The 18,665-nt window shown below is 41.4% G+C and overlaps 1 protein-coding gene and 1 non-coding gene across 6 annotated transcripts in view; both read left to right on the top strand.

Annotated features, from left to right (window-relative positions):
• RHBDD1 (rhomboid domain containing 1) overlaps positions 1 to 18,665 on the top strand; it is a 125,671-nt gene that overhangs the window by 53,977 nt on the left and 53,029 nt on the right. For all 5 annotated transcript variants that reach the window (XM_055300403.1, XM_055300401.1, XM_055300404.1 and 2 more), the window contains 2 exons: positions 9,346 to 9,434; positions 12,668 to 12,724. In XM_055300403.1, coding sequence (XP_055156378.1) covers positions 9,346 to 9,434; positions 12,668 to 12,724 — 146 coding nt within the window. The remainder of the gene's footprint in view (positions 1 to 9,345; positions 9,435 to 12,667; positions 12,725 to 18,665) is intronic.
• LOC129494028 (small nucleolar RNA SNORA70) lies at positions 18,289 to 18,417 on the top strand. Its single transcript, XR_008661284.1, has one exon. It is a non-coding gene; the product is annotated as a small nucleolar RNA SNORA70 (small nucleolar RNA).

Below are 18,665 nucleotides of genomic sequence, written 5' to 3'. Positions count from 1 at the left end.
AAGAAATATTTTTGAGGCCTAATGATTAAAAGGCATCAATTCAGCAAACATTTAATAAGCATTTGCTGTGTGCTAAGCCAGTGGCTTCCACTGGGATAGATGGCTTAGTACCCAGGAAGGATTTTGGAAATTTGCAGGGTTGTGTTTTGTTGTCCTAATGATTAGCCGGGGGTGCTTCTGGCTTTTGGTGTGAAGGGGCCAAAGGTACTAACTGCCCCACACCAGGCAGGACAGTCCCCTACAGGAATGATCCTGCATAACTTTCCCATCCCCAGTTCTGTTGTGAGAACATTTATGTAGGTGAACAAGCTGTTTATGATTATCCGAATCTAAAACCTAATTGTGCTTTTCATATAAACACAAAGATTTGTGTTCTGTTTTTTTTCTTTTTGGCATGGATTTAATATACAATGACTTTTCCAGGAAAATTGTAAATTGAATTGTAAATGTAACTTAAGGGAAAATTGTACTTTGCTTTTTTTTGGAATCAAAAAGTTATTTTCCCTCACATGAAATCGTGTCACTGAGGGAACCCTGCATGTGGTATTTGAGTCACAAAAAGCCCATCTGTATCTGCCTGCATTTATTATTCTTACCTTCATGCAGATTCCATACATAGGGGCAAGCAGAGGACCATTTTCTATGTCTTCTGCTGGTGTAAAACAATTCATGGTATTTCATTGTATCACTTGTGAATTTTTTTTCTTATATTACAGCTAGGGCGTTGTGTTGAGATTGTGTTTGCATATGTATCTGTGTTTTTAAAAGTATGTGTGTTTGTGAATTCCATTTCAAGAGAACAGAGAGAGCAGGACAAACTGTTGGGGCATAGGGGGCATTGGGTATGACAGGTTTGAGAGCCATTAGACCATGCAGCAGGGCGACACCAAGAGTGTGATTAGGGAGACTGTTTTGCTAGTGCTTAGCTGGGTGAAGTGGAGGGCAAAGGGAGTATTACCAACAAAGTCAAGAAGGGGCAAAAGCATAGCTTTTGCAAATGGCCCAAGCATAGGGTGCAGTAGGGCTGGGGGCTGGCAGTAAGGAGTGAAGCTTAAGAGGCAGACAGAGGCACATGGAGGATGCAACAAGCCTTGCATGTATTTTACTCCAGAAACACTGGAGAGCTACCAAGATGCATATGCATCCGGAGGAGGCTTGCAGGTTAGAATGTTTGTCACAGGAGCGAACCTGAACTGGGCTGGAGCAGGGCGAGGGACACCAGGGAGAGGCCTGAGCGGAGGTGGTGGCAGCTGGGAGAGGCAGTGGGGGTCCTTCACATTGGTCCTGTGAAGGTGGTTTGGACCTAGGATTCAGTCTCCGGTCTTCTGACCCCCAGCTCCGTGTTCTCAGACACATTCTTGGATCACCCCAGGGGCTGGGGTGCATGCGGTATGGTGCCAAGCAGGTGGAGACAGTTCTGGCACGTGCTGTGCACCAAACAGTGAATATGGGGAATGGGGGGTAGGGAGGGTAGGATGTGTCTGGTCCTGTGAAGTGTCTGGCAAGGAAAGGAACACAGGCCTCACTTCTGGGACTGCTCTCTTTTCATGTCTGGGCCCCAGTGAAGTGTGTGTGTCGGGGAGGGGATTGTCATGCCTTTATTTCGCCTGGAAAATAAAACTTGCCCGTTGCTGTCAGTTAATTTGGCTCACCTTTGGTTTCGTTTTGAAAATTTGAGTCACCACAACAGACTCTGAAGAAACTTAGTAATGCTGCAAAGCCACAGATTTTCATCTGGAGTGCTAGTTTCAAAACACTTGCCGGTGCCAATTGGGGGAAAGCTTTCTTCACGATTTACCCTAACAACAACAAAAATATTTAGATTTACCCACCACACTGATGAGAGTGATACCATTCTTTAAAGGAGGGCCTTACCCAATTTTTGTGCCCTTGATATTTGAAAAATAATAATGCCAGTTACTAAAACACTATTTTAAGAAGTTTGGAAAATAGGGGAATGCTACTCCCTCCCTACCACACATTATATGTTGCTGTTTAATGCATTTCCTTCACATCTTATTTTAGATACATATATGTACCTTGTATGTGTATAATGTGTTTTATGTCATACGTAAAGATATAGTGTATACAGGTATACTAGAAGCCCAATAAAATGAAATACAAGAGCTATATTTTGGACCATCTTTCCCCTCAATTTCTAACTTAGTACCCAGCTGCCTCCTGAATACTGTCCTAGGTACCTTTATTTAGCTGTCATGCAGGCATCTCTCCATAAACACATCAGCACTGAGCCTCGAATTCTCCCCACCCTTCTCTTCCCAGTCCCCCCATCCTGGTAATAAGTTCCACTATCCATCTTGTTGCACAGGCCAGCAGCCTAGATTCCTCCTTCCCGCACGCCCCCCCCCCCCCCCCGCATGGAGTCCATCCACAGGTTCCTTTTTATCTCTGCTGCCAGGATAGACTTGGGTCTGCTCACTTCTGTCCACCTCTGCTGCTACCAGCCTCTTCTCAGTGGCCATCATTCTTCATCTGAGCTACATTAGCCTCCTTACTGATCTGCTGCACTGGCCATTCTTGCCTCCTTAGACTCTGCTCTCCCAGCAGATGGAATAGATCACTTGTAGAAATTCTAGATCCCATTTAAAATTTTTCTGCAGCCTCCCACTGTAGTCAGGACACAACCCAAATTCCTCTCCATGGCACATAAGGCCTATAGGATCTGGCTCTTGCCCATCTTTCCAAATTCATCTCCTGCCGTAGAATGTCCTTATGCTACCTCACTGTGCTCCAGTCATCTAAAAGACACCAACCAGGTTCTTTGCACCCTCTAAGATCTTACATATGTGCTTTTCTCTTCTTCCCCTCGGAGCATGCAAACTCCAAATGCTATGGATGTCACTTTATTTTTTTTCATTTTGTTTATTTATTAAAGAGAGAGAAAAAACACAAACAGAGGGAGGTGCAGAAGGAGAGGGAGAAGCAGACTCCCTGCTGAGAAGGGAGCCAGATGCTGGACTTGATCCCATGGCCCAGAGATGGTGACCTGAGCTGAAGGCAGATGCTTAACCTACTGAACCACCCAGGCACCCAATATGGATGTCACTTTAAATGCCACTAAGGAGCCATCCCAGACCACCCTAGGGAGAGTAGACTCACTTCTTTATACTTTACACAATTTGCCCTTAGAGAGTGTGTGTATATGTGTTTGCCCGTGTGCACACGTGCATATGTGCCCTCCCGCCAGATTGGAAGCTCCATGAGGCAGTGACCATGTTTGTCTTATTTATGTAGTAACCCGTCAGTAAATATTTGAAGAATGAATGAGTGAATGCTACCTTCTTGAACCAGCTCGTGAAATTCTCTTGCTGCCAGGCTGAGGGGCATGGAATTGAAAGCCAAAGAATGGCTAGGCATCATCTATTATCTGGGAAGCTCTTTTGTAAAAGAGGCTTTCCTCTCCCTTTGCAATACCCTTGTTTTTCTCCAGATTGTGTTTGTCTGGGACGCAAGTAAATGTCAGTGGTCAGCTCCCAGCCTTAGGCTGGAGGTTGGTGCCATGTTTAATAAATCAACATGAATATTAGAGGTTGCATGGCCAATATTGCAATGCCTCCCTTTAAGGGAATATGATATTGGAAGGGGGCTAGTTTTTACTTCTGCAGCCAGAGGTAGCAGGAGGGTGGTGCCAGAGAATGTGGTAAGAGAAAGAACATATAGACCAAGTCTCTTCCAAATGTGCCATTGCCAAAGACACTGGCATAGTGGTTGAAGAAACAGCCAGGACAGAAACCAGACAGTTTAAGAACAATTTATCTTGGGAAGAAGCAATCCTATCAAGTCCTTCCTAGTGGCATGAATGTTCAAAAACCTGGAAACTTCTTGCCATGTCTTGTAACGCCAGTTTATGAAGATCATTTATTAAGATCCAAACAGTAAGGAACTTCTGATCAGTGCGGTCTGTGCCTGGTATAACTGCTTTTACAGGAGGAAATTACGGAACATAGGATACAATAGACAGACCACGTCTAGGTGACTGTCTCTTACCTTGTTCTCTTGCCTTGTCCAATGCCGTGTCTCCATTAAGTTACATCCTTAATGAGATCGTTTGCTTGGCATATGCCATGAGATTATGTGTTAGAGCAATACATTTTCTGTTTTCTGAGCTATGCCTGAGATGGCAGCTTCTTCAGCTGTGGAAAGAATTTGCCATTTAGCAGAGGAGGACCTTTATAGCCTGTCACAGCTTTCAATCATAGCTTTAGCTTTTGATTCTTTAACAGTGGCACATGGGAGCAGAAACGTTTTGCATAACCACTTAGCTCAACCTTCCAAGTCGCCTCTGAAAGGAGGGAGGAACAGTTTATCCTGGCATGATAGGAAAGAACACTCTGTACTGGTGTTAATAATATCTGCATATAGTTTGCATAACTGAAATCCACAATCGTCTTATTTCCAGCTTTACTGAAATATATTTGACATACAACACACAATAATATCTCCGATATCTTAATCTTAGTTTTGCTTCAAAATAACTTTTCTACCATCACTATCCTTTATAAGTAATGTGTACCAGCATTACATCTCTGGGGGTCCAGAGAACAAAAACCAATGGCTGAAGGTCTTTCAGAATTGTAGAAAACCATGAGACCTCAGATTGAAAAAGCGTTGCAAATCTTAAGGAGAATAAATAAAATAAATGTACAATTAGAGTGACTGTGGTATAATGACAATGTATCCATTATAAAGAGAAAATCTTATTTATTTTATTTTATTTTTTTTATTTATGATAGAGAGAGAGAGAGAGAGAGAGAGAGAGAGAGAGAGAGAGGCAGAGACACAGGCAGAGGGAGAAGCAGGCTCCATGCACCGGGAGCCTGATGTGGGATTCAATCCTGGGCCTCCAGGATCGCGCCCCGGGCCAAAGGCAGGCGCCAAACCGCTGCGCCACCCAGGGATCCCTAAAGAGAAAATCTTAAAAGCCAAGAGAGAAGACAGATGAATGACTGTCCAGCTTACATTTCTTAGCAGCAGCAGTTGATCCTATAGCTATCATTAGAATAGGAGACTGAAATAAAGACCTTTTCAGACATATGGAGAGTGGCAAAGTTTTTTACCCTTGGACATTAACTGAAAGAATTGACCAACAGTCAGATTTTGGCAGGAAGGCAGTTGAATTCAGGAGTGGGTTTAAACACCACTGCAAAGCAGTGGCACAGCAAAAGAGATTGGGCTCGTTAATAATCTTCATCTAGGGACACCTGGGTGGGTGGTTCAGCAGTTGAGCGTCTGCCTTTGGCTCAGGGTGTGATCTCGGGATCCAGGATCAAGTCCCACATCGGGCTCCCCGCAGGGAGCCTGCTTCTCCCTCTGCCTAGGTCTCTGCCTCTCTCTCTGTATCACTCATGAATAAATAAATAAAATCTTAAAATAAATAAGGCAATCTTCATCTAAACAAAATGGCTACCTCTGCCTTAGTATTTGAGGACAAACAAGATGTTTTTCCAGCCGATTGTATGACTACTTAGATTGGTGGAGGTTTGGAGTTCTTCTGTTTGTGATGAATTATTTTCACTTGAGGCAAGGGTCTGGAATTCAAGCCATCCATAGACTTCTTAAAATTATAGGTGACATGCTTTGTGTATGTGTAATTTTTCTGCAGACAGGATTCAACATTTAAAGGGGCTTAGAAACTGAACAACGTTAAGAACTACTGGATCAAGATATTGTCCCCCTGTTGAAATGAAATTACTCTAAGTAATTGGCCCAAAGTTGAGAAACGATGATCCAAATTTGAATATTGGATCTTTGTGGCACTCTTGAGACCCCTGACAAGTGATATTTCTTTTCATTGTAGTCCGTATATGCAGTCCACACAACCTGGGTGACTGTACATGGCAGTGATGTGTCTGGCCCCTGTGACTGTATCTTACCAATCATGGTCAGTGTTTGATTATAGCTCTTAGGATTTCTTTCTTTTTTTTTTCTTTCTCTTAGGATTTCTAAAGCGAGTTGCTGTTGTACTATCAGAAGAAATAAAGCTTCTAAGTGACCAATTTTAGGATATAATAATAGGTTTAGTGCTGCTGTTTTGTTAATGGAGAGCATGTTTTGTGTAATACATTGTCCAAGTATGCGGGATGGGGAGGGTGTTGTGCTTAATCACTGTCTCTCCCAATGAGATTTGATACTAAAACAACTATTAATCGGTGACTGTGTGTAACTTGGGTTTTTATAATACTGTTGTATGCAAGAAATGTGCATTTTTATATGTAATGTTAATTCCATGTCTCTACTCCTTTGGTTGTTATTTGTTGAGTGCTAGTGTCAGGCTGTTTACCGCACAAGCAAGGTCATGGGTATAGGGTTTGAATTAGGATGGAGGGTGACAGGCCATCACCAAATCTGCAGTCTCAGCCGAAGACCGAGTCGGGTCCAGGAGAAGCCGTGTTCTCGAGAGCTGGCCACACAGGATATCAGCCTGCGGGTATAACTCAGAGCAGACCGCACACTTCGAGGACAGCTGCCGTGAAACCACGGGCTTCCTCGGACAGCACAGACATCAAAATGTCCTTCTTATGTGTGTGGTTATGATCATAATAACACAACCTGCTTCTGAAGCTGTTAACTGTCTTCCTCCAAAGCCCAGGCAGGAGGGCCTCCTTGCAGCTCCGCAGCACCCCAGGTCAGGGATCAAGCACACTAGCGCTGGGACAGGGACTCCCTGTCCTGCTGGGGAGGAGACAGCCTCCGGTTCCATTTCTTCTCTCAGGACGTGGGTGTCTCCAAGAGGGCCAATGAGGTGGTTTGTCAAAGGCTTACCAAAGGCACAGAGAAAGTTAATATATGCCTCTTAAAATGGGCCCATATTTCCTTCTTCGTTGGCTGCCTCTCCCTTTTTGGTGTGTAATGTTAAGACATTCTCAGTTTTGATTAATCTGATCATAATCTCTTCTTATTTTAAAGAAAAGAACACCCATATAAAGCTTGAGTGAATGGATGAGGACAGCCAGGGTTTTGAGAGGGGACTTTTGTGAAAATTTGGAAGGTTGGGCCATAATGCAGTCTGGTCTCTGTCTGCCAGCTTTCCATCCCTAGTTATTTGCAATTATATTAGGACAATTAGATTATAACTCAAACTTCTGCAAACTCATTTAGAGAGATAAGAAATTCATTTCACCGTATTATACTCTAAATTGTAAATGAGGTTCAGGATTGATTGTTTAAGAGGTTGGGGTTTTCAATTGAAATTTTCTCCCATGTTATTTTATATCTCTATATGATTCACCATGAAGATTGGTTTAAAAAGTTTGAGAATGTTGATGCAATTTTATTCTTTTCAGTTAAATCGAGGTTACTATTTTTAAAAAATTGATTCTGGCTGCTTCTTTGTATCCCTCAAACTACCACTTTCTTTGCCATTCCTAGAACTATTTGAAGAGTTTTATGTAGCCTAAAAATAGAGTAAAATAAGCACAATTTTATTTTATTTTTTTGAAAAGCTGAAGAAAAGCCCAGTTCATGCTCTTCTTCCCTGAAAATGGGAACCCGAGCATCTGATCCCATATTTTCATTATCAGGTTACACATATTTTGAGGTAAATATATTTGATGAAAATAATAGCTCTCTTGAAGGAATGACCGTGTGTTGTGTTTGGGGGAGTATGTGTGTGTATGGCATGTGTGCAAGCACACGTGTTGTGACTTTCCATGTGTGTGGACATGCAGGAGCTTGCCTGGGCAACAGTAGGATTGAATTGGCACATGGAGTGAACAGCAGTGCCATTCTGTCTGTAGAAGGCTGCGTCTCGTCTTTCCTCTGAAGTGTCCCATTGTCTGGTCTTTTCCTGGGAGCCAGCAAGTCTCTTTGCTGGCTCTAAGACACTGAGAATGACTCATGGCTGGCTGTCTTGCTTGAAGATCTCCAGGGCCTTGGGCCTGTTGGTTGCTGTGGGGGTAGGTGGACTGTGTTGGCTCTGATGCTAGGTCTCCCATGGGGGACTCAGCCTCAGCCCCGTGGCTCCGAGGGTGCTCTAAGTTTAAGATGTCATGAGTTTAATGGGCCTTCTGGTCCAAAGACACTCGAATCATTCATTTCACACACATTCCAGTGTCTGCCCTGTGCGACACACAGCCCGAGGAGCGTGCAATACACATGCGAAAGCCACAAACTTCACCGTACTCTTGGACTTTACGTCCAGCTCCTAACTAACTTTTGGTGGCCCCCACTTCTGGAGTGAGGGTCATTTCCCTGCCCTGTGGAAATATTCAATCACTTGACCTTTTTCTGTTTTTGCTTTGAGCTTCTAATGTAGCGTAACAGATGACTAAGAAGACATCATTGCTGCCCCCAGGTTATTTGTAAGAAAGAGACAGACGGGCCAGCGTGTAAACACTCCGCTACCCAGAGGACTGAATACAGGCCATAGGAAGTGACTGAGGGAGGTAGAAGGAAAGAGGGACATGATTTTTATGACAGGGGTGCCTGCCATCCAGCTCAGCCTTATAGCCACCTGTGAGTACGTGGGGGTCTGGCAGTGGAGTGAGGAGATGGGCTTTGTGGGTGAAGGGAAGGGATGAGCAAGGCCAAGTGCCTAGAGGACTTGACTATAAGCAGACGAGACAGCGAGTGTCACTGGATGGCCGTGACATGACATGACACTGACACTGTTCCGGAACAGCTGATGGTAGAGTGTGCAAGAGCTGGGGGATTGGGAGGGCAGGGAGACTGGCCAGGTGATTTTTCTTTCATTTATTCTTCTACTCATTGAGCAAAGACTTAGCTGGGGCTTGCCTTGAATTTAGAAGCAATTGCCAAGTCTAGATGCTACCTTAAGAATAGAACCAATTTAATGCCCTAACTCATCTTTCAGGCTGGAGGTTGAGAATTTTGTTTATTTTTGCTGAGTGATGGAAAGGTGCCTATGAAGACAACTTGGGGGAAGGGGGTGGACATCCCAGGCTCCTCTGCTGGGTTTGTCCTGCTCTTTGCCTCACTGGTCAGTGGTGTATAAAAATACAGCAACACAGATAGACAGCGGACCTCACAGTGGCTGGGTAATTCAAGGTGTGCTTCGGGGAGCACTGGTTTCATTTATGTTTTTGGATAAGAGCCACAGAGAAACACTGGAAGAAATAGAATGGGTGGTCTTGACAAAATGCTTCTCCTGGTCAAGGAGGGATACCGCACCTTAAACACATGGTGGTTATTACTCATCGTACTTTTTTTTTTAAGGTAGGAAAGGTGCTTTCGATAGAATGAAATGCTGCTCAGCATAAAGGACGTGATATGGAACAAAGCCTGCAGACAGTGACAAAGTGACATGCACTGGACTGATGAGAAGATAGAATGTATCTACTCATAAACGGTCTCGTTGTCTCCTAGGACTTCCTTCGCCGGGCATCTGGCCGGGATTCTCGTTGGACTCATGTATACTCACGGGCCTCTGAAGAAAATAATGGAAAAATGTGCAGGTACAGAACAAAACACCTTTGGCCTGACAACAAGTTGGAAGTTCATCTTAATTTTAATGGAAACAGGAACAATCCCAAGTTTCCCTGTGGTTCAGCCTAGGAATTCCCTACTAGACTTTTTTTTTTTTTTTTAAAGATTCCATTTATTTATTTCAGAGAGAAAGCAAGGACAAGCATAAACGGGGTAGAGGCAGAAGGAGAGAGAGAAGTAGAATCCCTGCTGAGCAGGAAGCCTGATGCAGGGCTCCATCCCAGGACTCTGGGATCACAACCTGAGCCGAAGGCAGATGCTAACCTGACTGAGCCACTCAGGCGTCCCCCACTAGGCAAAACAGCTGGTATAGTCCTTATATTACTCCAAAGAAAAGATGGCAAACCCAAATTGTAAACCTGAGGCTTTCTTAGGAGACAAATATGTTTACCTTCAACATTAATGGTACTTGCAGAAAAACCAGGTTCTTGAAAATGCAGAGAACCAAAATGGGTTTCAAATAATACATTCTTCTGTAGTATTCCACGAATTAATATTATGTGTGCAAGGCAGAGTTACAAAAGAAAACCAAATCTGCCCTGAAGTGCAAGGCCAGTATTAGAAAGAAGTCAGAATGACCAGTAGGTTCTCAGCGGGCAGGATGCACATGCATGCATGGCCAAACCCAAGTCTTCTATTGTTTGAAGCATGGCTCCTGCTTTTGAAAGTTTTGTTGGCTGGTTGGTTTTTTTGTTTTTGTTTTTTTTTTTTTTTTGTTTTTTTGCTTTTTTTACCTGTCAAATTGATGCTCAATGAAAATACTTTATTTTATTTAGAAATATATGAATTTTTTAGCCCTCTTAATTTCAAATGCTATACTGGCTTTGACTAATTGGAAAACTATTTTGCAAACACTTGTTTTATAGACCAAATGAGTTCCAATATTTCATCTTTTATTCATGGGAAATCTTCTGAGACTATTTTACCTTTCCTTGAACCATAAATAATTTGTTTTCACAGTTTGTGCCGATGACTGGTATTCTTGAGAACCATATAATATTCATGATATCAGAAAGCTTTCCAGGCATTGTGCTGCCGTCTTTATTCGCGGGCTGTGTGCACTTTCAGATGATTTTTACAGGCTGTGTTGCATCTAAACAGATTCCCATTTTTCCTGCATTTACTTAATACTGTGTTTTCAGTATGTGTGCTTAGAGAAGGCAGTGGGAACCACATTTATTGAAAATGTCCAGTTCCATTATATTTTTGATACAACTTAATTATGAAAATCTAGTAACGAGCTTTGTTGCCCCAATGCTCTCAGTACAGATAAAGGAAAAGAAATGATTCTTGGGAGCTTAATATTTTCTTTCACTTTTCTACGTGTATCTGAAGTTGAAGTGGTTTGTCAAGCTTTCCACAGACATTTTATGGAATTGAGGGAAGCATTTTGATTATAAAGAGGACTTCCCCCACAATTTTACCATTTGTGCTATTTACTTTCCTTCCTAAAACCTTGCCTATTTATTTTGGAGACTTACTTTTTATATCATGTCATTCTAAAAGTATACAGTAGAGACTTAAATATGAAAAGTTGAAACCAACATTCGGCGCTATTTACAAATAGCCTGCAGTCTCTCTGCCTTTTATTTATTTATTTATTTATTTATTTATTATTTATTTATTTATTTATTTATTTATTTATGTGTTTGTTTGTTTGTTTGTTTGTTTCTGGGGAAGCCGGAGAAAGATCTAGAGTGGTGTGACATAGGTACCTGGTGGAAAAGAGCCAAGAGCGTGAAGCTGCTCTGTGATAACTCCTGAAGAAAAGGAGCATCACACTGAAGCTCTGCTGTTTCTCCCACCCTCTTTCCCTCCCTTCAGCAGCGCTGAATCCACTGTCCTGCTGCCCTTTTAAGGACAGAGTAAGAGAAGTAAACACCATGGCTTACTGGGTGGGGTGGCTGGGGGTGAGTTCTCTGGATAGCCAGAGCACCTCTACTTGTACAGAGGGCCTCAAAGCCCAAGCAAAGACTCTCTGAGGTCTACAGGAACCTCTAAGGAACTGCAGAAAGTATAGAAGAGCCTCAAGGTTTTCTGCATTCTGTTCCCTAGAGAGCTGGCCCCAAGCAAAAGAGAGTTTATGTTAACAGTTGTTTAGAAATCATTTTAAATGACCTTGGCTTCATTATAAAGAACCTCCCCAGGTGTTGGAAAGATCATCAGTTAAGGCCTTATGGCTGTTGTGTTCTATGGGTTGATGTGCCTTGCTTTTATGCCAGCACGACACTGTTTGGATTACTACAGCTTTGTGATACAGATTGTAGTTGGGAAGCATTAGGATGGCGGTTATCAGAAAGACAGGAGATAAGAAGCATTGGCGTGGATTTGGAGAGAAGGAAGCCCTTGTGTACGGTTGGTGAGAATGTAAATTGGTACAGCCATTATGGAACACAGTATGGAGGTTCCTTGAAGAATAGAACTACCTGAGGATATAGCAGTCCCACTTCTGAGTGTATATCCAAAGGAAATGAAATCAGCGTCTCCAGGAGATATTCACACTCCCATGTTCATTACAGCATTATTCACAATATGCCAAAAGAGGGTGAAAATATCCATCAGAGAAATGGTCAAAGAATATATGTGTGTGTATGCATGTGTGTAGTGGACTTATTCAGCTATAAAAATGAAAGAAATCCTGTTGTTTGTGACAAAATGGATGAACCTGGAAGATATTACCCTAAGTGAAATAAGTCAGATACAGAAAGACAATTACCATATGGTCTCACAAATACTATATGATCTTACATGTGAAATCTAAAAAAGTTGCACTTATAAAATCAGAAAGCAGACAGAGGCTGGGGACAGAGAAATGGGGAGATGTTGGTCGCAGAATACAAACTTCTAGTTATAAGATGAATAAATTATGGGGGTCAAATGTACAATACGGTGACTATAGTTAATAATACTGCTTTGGATCCTTGAAATTTACTGAGAGTAGATTTTATGTTTACACACACTCAAAAAGGTAACTGTGAGATAATGGGTGTATCAATTAATTTTGTAATAAATGTTTCATATGTATGTTGAATCATGTTGTTATATACCATTAAGGTATGATGTTACAAATCATGCTATGTACCTTTTAAGAATTCATGTTGTACAACCTAAATGTATGCGATTTTTTGTCAGACCTCAATAAAAGCTACAGTGAGGGAATCCTTATGGCTACAATTAAAATGTTTGTTTCCTTCATATTTAGGCATTTTCCCCTCCAATATTCATTATCCAGGACAGCAGCACCACTTTAATAGTTCAGGTAAGCACTTGATTTCATTTAATACATTTTATCTTAAAAAAATCATAGAGTTTGCCAGCATCAAGCCGCCAAAAGGTCATATTAGCTTATGCTGTTGTAGAGTCGTCCACACATATGTGCTTATGCTGCTAACATGCCCGAAAGCTAGATGGAGCTAGAGCCCAGGGAGCGGATTTGGGTGAATTTGGGAGAGAAGGCCAGGGAAGGAGGTAACTCTGGCCTGAAAGGATTATATGGTTGTTATGAGATCTCTCAGCCATGGTAGGAATCATAGTAGACCCAGGGCCCTTGATTCTTGGTCTACACATCCAGATTGCCTGCTGAGTGTTAGAAGTTGGTTTCAGATCTACGATTCTCTGCAGTTCATCCCACCTTACACGTTCAGGAAGAATCACACCTAACCTCAGAGGCTAAAATAGGCATTCCTCTTATAGTTACTACCATGCGACTTAAAGAAGAGAATGCATTTTTTCCATATGTCTTTGCGAGTATGTAGAAGGGACATCTGACCTGTTTTAGATTAAGAGCCTTATGTTCCGTGCTGAGGAGGCTGCCCTGCATTCCCTGGGCCAGTTCTAGCAGACAGGTGTTAAAGAAGCCTTAGGCTGTGGAGGTCTGTCTTTTATAGTTGTTTCCACTGGAGAACCGTGTGATCCCTCTGGTGCTGGTTTTTAAGTCCTTTAAAGTGGGTCTAAAGTAACTTTTACTGTAGGGTTACTTCTATGCTAGTATTGAGGTGTCACTTTTCTAGGATCTTTCCTGAATGGCCTTTGTTCAGCAAGGACTCTCTGTTCTGGTTGGTTGGAAAGCAGAGGTCTCCCAGCCCCGCCTGAGCTCCCGGAATTCTTCATCATCCTTGGCCTGGTCTCATGGCATTTCACCCACACATGCATGGCTTAAAAATTCAGCAAAATCTCCAGGCGGCCTGTGCAGATTCCTGAAGGTCTTTCTGTGCACTTAGTTTTCTCCTTTGCTCTTTTCTGTCCTGCAAATTTCAGGTCCACTCAAGGAGTCTGTTGCACCTGCTTGTGTCCCCTGTCCCTATGCCACAGTCTAGAAAGCACCCTTCAGGCTCCTTTCCTTTCTCTCAAGGATCAAAATTTTGTATTGCCTGTTACACAATGTCTGAAAACACTTATTTCATATATATTTTCTAGTTTCCTACTTGATTATGGCGGAAGGGCTAGTTCAGTCCCAGTGACTCCTTTCTGGCAGTGATAGAAGTCCAGTTCAGCAGAATTAATGTGCTGCATTCAGTGTTCAGCCTGATAGGGAGGAGTAGGGTTGCGGTTATTGGAAGTTATTCAGAGGAAGTGGTAGGTAAGGGTTTTGAATGAGTAAGGAGAAGTTAAGGAAAGCTGTGGGAGGAAAGGGCTTTTCAGGCCTTTATTAAAGGCCTGTTTGAGATTATCCAGAATGTGTTGGAGTGCCACTAAAGGATTTAATCAGTGGAGTGATACTATTGGAGTTACATTCAAGCTCTGTTTTTGATGTAGTTATAAAGACTTGGATCACGATCATCAACCCTGGCTATATATATGAATCACCTGAGGAGGTTTTTTTGTTTTTGTTTTTAATATATCCGTGCCTTGAATTCATCCCAGACCAATTAAATCAGAATGAGGATAGAGACAGGAACTTGGACTTTTTTTCTTAAAGCTTTCCAGGTGATTTTAATGAGATCAAGAACAAAAATCATTGGTCTAGGTGATAGGGTTTACCTAGACTTGGGGATCATGGAAGTGAATGCTGTTGCTACCCCAAGAAAAACCTCACTTTTGAGGCTTTTGCCTCTGCTAATTTGAATGATTAAAATACTAGAAACGTGGTCCTGGGGTGGGAGAGGAACCATTGTTGAATGATGCCAGCTGATCTGCTTCTATCTGTGGTCTCACCTAAAGAGAAGTGTGATGATTAATTAGTTACTAAGCTGATAAATATACTCATTTGGAAGAGCATCGATTCCTTTTAGTCGTTGGTCCTGGAGACCAGCTCACACTGACTTAAGCATAAGAGCTTCATTGGCCTGCCTGACTAGGAAGAGGTGGCTTAGGAAGACCATTTTGGTTCTCCTATTGTGGTTTCTCACTTCCTATTGACTATTCCCTCCACTTCACAAGGAACATAGCCTCTAACACCTGGAAGTTGGCAGAGGATAAAGGGCTTTTCAGCTGTTGATTTTTTTAAATCCCTGAAAGTAACAGGAATGAATATTCCTCTGGACAAAGAGAATAAGAACATACCTGTGCATAGACATGCCTTCAACTATCGTAGATTCCCTAGTCCTAATGTCTTCTGTGACAGCTGGGGAATTGAAGTTTAGAAGTGTTAAGTCATTTGGCTAATGTCATACAAATGTGATAAAACCGGAACCAAAAATGCAACTCCTTGATTCCAAGCCTCCGCTTTTTCTCTATTACAAGGATAGGAGATGGACATTCTGTTGGTTTATCTTTACAAAATAGGGCAGTTCCCCTTATTGTCTTTTCTCTCCTTTTTTTTTTTTTTGGCATTTATTTAAAAAAAAAAAGTAAAAAGGGAAACCTTCTCCTTTCCTCCTTCATATGGAAGAAGCATAAGCCTAACAGACACCACAGAATTAAAGGGAGAAATAAAAGCCCCTTTTACCTTTCTCTCTTATCCCCTGTAAGATTACCATATTTATATTCCTTCCTCTGAAGTGACTGGATTTCTTCAAAAGCAGAGCTACATAAGGCCAGGTGGCCATGCTAATGGTCATCTAGGGAACTTGTAGGAGAGCATATGTATCCCTTACAAGTAATGATTTATGCTTAATATGGCCATCCTTAGCTGGAAGTGTCTTTTATAGGTCAAAGAACCTCATGAATGTTTAAAAAGCTGTTACCAATTTTTCTAATCTTGGTGGTGTTTCTTGATCTCTTTTGCCATGAAATCCTGGTATGTGTATAAGGAACAGATGGGGTAGTTAATAGAATAATGATAACCAGAATTCCTTTTACTACAGAGCCAAAGGATATAGCTACAAAAGAGTATTAGACTGCTATTCATCGCAGGATATAATTTAAACTTATTTATCTTAAGTGTTTGATTGTTGGGTTGTTCCAGCCATGTTTATTATGAAGATTTAAAAATATCTGATTGGGCCAGCAGAACAGCTGAAGAAAATTTTTTGTCCTAGGGAGACCTGTTCTCATTGTAATAGATATTGATAGGAGTTTTGGTCTTCTTGATGATTTATGACTGATGAGATAGAACCTTCAACCACAGTGACTTAACACACTGAAGCTTTCCCTTTCTCTCCTCATGTTTTGTCTGACAAGTACCAAATTAGATTTTATAATATTCAGATGTTTAGAGTTGTAGACTTTATTTCATTAAGGCGGTGCTGGGTTGGTTTTTAAATAAGAAATAACATGAAGAAAAAATGTTTTTCTATGTCAAGAAAATATTGCCTCAAATTGTAGCAAATTTACCTGGCAGTTGAAACTCTATAGATTCATGGGGTATGCGGTATTTCTGATATCTGTACAGATGGGTATTCAGAGCTTTGGGGTTATTTTGGGTTTTGAATTAGCTGGACATTTTCGAGGATAGATAGGTAGAAGTGCCGCTTAGAACTTGTATAACAGAATGACTTTCCACAAGGGTTTGAAAGCGGTAATGAGCCATATGGGAACGTGGCCAATGTGCTTTTTTTGTGTTGCAATAAAATAATTGGCACTCTTAGGGAACTGGGCAGTCTATCTGTTGAGGGATTGTGGAAGCATACCATGGTATTCAGCAACTTATCCATAAGTATTCTATTATGTTTTGGAATGGTTGCCCCTTTCTTTTGTTCTTTGTGAAGTAGACATATTGATGGTATTTTAACCATTTGCCCTTAATAAAAGGTTTTTGTTGTTGTTTTGGTGAGAAATCTAGAAAACAATGTTTGTAGCAGTGCCATAGTCTTCTTTATGCTCAGGATATAAGATTTGCTGGTGGGTGGTCCCTAACATAGCAGTGGGAGCTAAATTTTTTTCACGGGTCTGTTGGGGAGAGACCCAATTTAAAGAAGTGTATCCTTTTTAAAAAAGAAAGATTTTATTTATTTATTCATGATAGAGTCAGAGACATAGGCAGAGGGAGAAGCAGGTTCCCTGAAGGGAGCCTGATGGGGGGACTCGATCCCAGGACTCCAGGATCATGCCTGAGCCAAAGGCAGATGCTCAACTACTGAGCCAGCCAGGTGCCCCCGGAGGTCCTTTTTTAAATTTGAATCCAGATCTAACTTCAGTCCTACACTCTTGTGAGGATTTGGGAAATTTACTTATATCCTTCCTCTATTTTATTTTTTTTCCTTCCCCTATTTTAAATATGAAGATGTTAATTTTGTGATACAGGAAACAGGAGAGAGAATGTGGAAGTTGGGTTCTTGGACATATTTAGTAAATTCCCTCTAATTTTTTACTACTCTAGGAGCAAGGCTTGTCAGAATCAGCCCCCCAAATCCAGGACAATTTTATTTAATGTTTATTTAAATCATTCACTTTGTAACTTTGAAGGACATCTTGTAAAATATTACAAAGAAGAGTGTTGTAATAATCATTAAGAATGGGCGAGGACTCTGAATAGATCACTGTCCAAAGACAATGTACAAGTGACCAACAAGCACATGAAAAGATGCTCAATATTAATCATTTAAACCATAATGGGATACCACTTACACCTACTGGGCTGGCTATAATTGCAAAGATAGGTAGTAACAAGCCTTGGTGAATATATGGAGAAATCTGAACCCATAAAATGTAAAATAATGCAGCTTTGGAAAACATTCTGGCAGTTCCAAATGGTTAAACATAGAAGTTCTTATGACCCAGGAATCCCACTCTTAGGTATGTACACAAGAGAAATGAAAACATATTTCTGTATAAAAACTTGTCCATGAATGTTTATAGGAGTATAATTCACAAGAGTCAAAAGGTGGAAATAACCCAAATGTCTATCAGTTGATGGATGTGATAGAATCATGCAATGGAATATTATTTGGTCGCAAAAGGGAGTGAAGTACTGATTCATGCTACAACATAGATGAACCTTGAAAATGCTGTGCTAAATGAAACAAACCAGACACAAAACACCACATGTTGTATGATTCTATTTATATAATTGTCCAGAATAGACATAGCTATAGAGCCAGAAAGTAGATTCTGGTTCCTTAGGGAGGGGTAGAAGATGATAGCTAAAGGGCACAGGTTTGTTTTTGAGGGTGATGAAAATGTTCTAAAATTGACTGTGGTAGTGGCACAAATCTCTGAATATGTACTAAAAGCCATTGAGTTGTATACTTTAAATTGGTGAAATATATAGCATGTCAATTATGTCTTATTCAAGCTGCTATAAAAACATAACCAATAGACACATGTAACATGACAAATATTTATGTAAATGTGTATAATTATGTTAGATTATCAGCCCAAACTAGATCAGTATGTTTTATTTTCATTTCATTGTTTATATGAAAATAAAGACTTTGGGAATGCCTGAAAATTCTTATGGGAAATGAATTGCTTCCCTTTTTAATATCGTATTTTATTTTTAACCGGCACAAAAGTAAATTTTAAAATAGCCTCGGGACCCCTGATGTGCCATCGCTGCAAACAGTAGCCTCCTTGGCAGTGTATGCAGCTTATTGTCTATACAGGTTGCCCTAAGGGTCCTTGGAGACAGCCCTTTCCAGTGGACTTTGAGGTCTTACCTCATGCTAACTCCAATCTAGGCTGCAGACAGGTATGCGGGGTGCCTTTGAGAAGCCTCAGGGCACAGTAGCCAGAGTCCCATTGGCCAAGACATCATATCCATCTATACCAAGCTGCAAAACAAGGAGCATGTGATTGAGGCCCTATACAGGGCCAAATTCAAATTCCCTGGCCACCAGAAGATCACATCTCCAAGACGGTGGGGGTTGGGGGGAGGGGGG

The sequence above is a fragment of the Nyctereutes procyonoides genome, unplaced genomic scaffold (genome assembly GCF_905146905.1).
Source record: "Nyctereutes procyonoides isolate TBG_1078 unplaced genomic scaffold, NYPRO_anot_genome, whole genome shotgun sequence".
NCBI classification, from domain to species: domain Eukaryota; kingdom Metazoa; phylum Chordata; class Mammalia; order Carnivora; family Canidae; genus Nyctereutes; species Nyctereutes procyonoides.
Note: the sequence above shows the minus strand (reverse complement) of the source record. Positions and strands in the feature narration are given on the sequence as shown.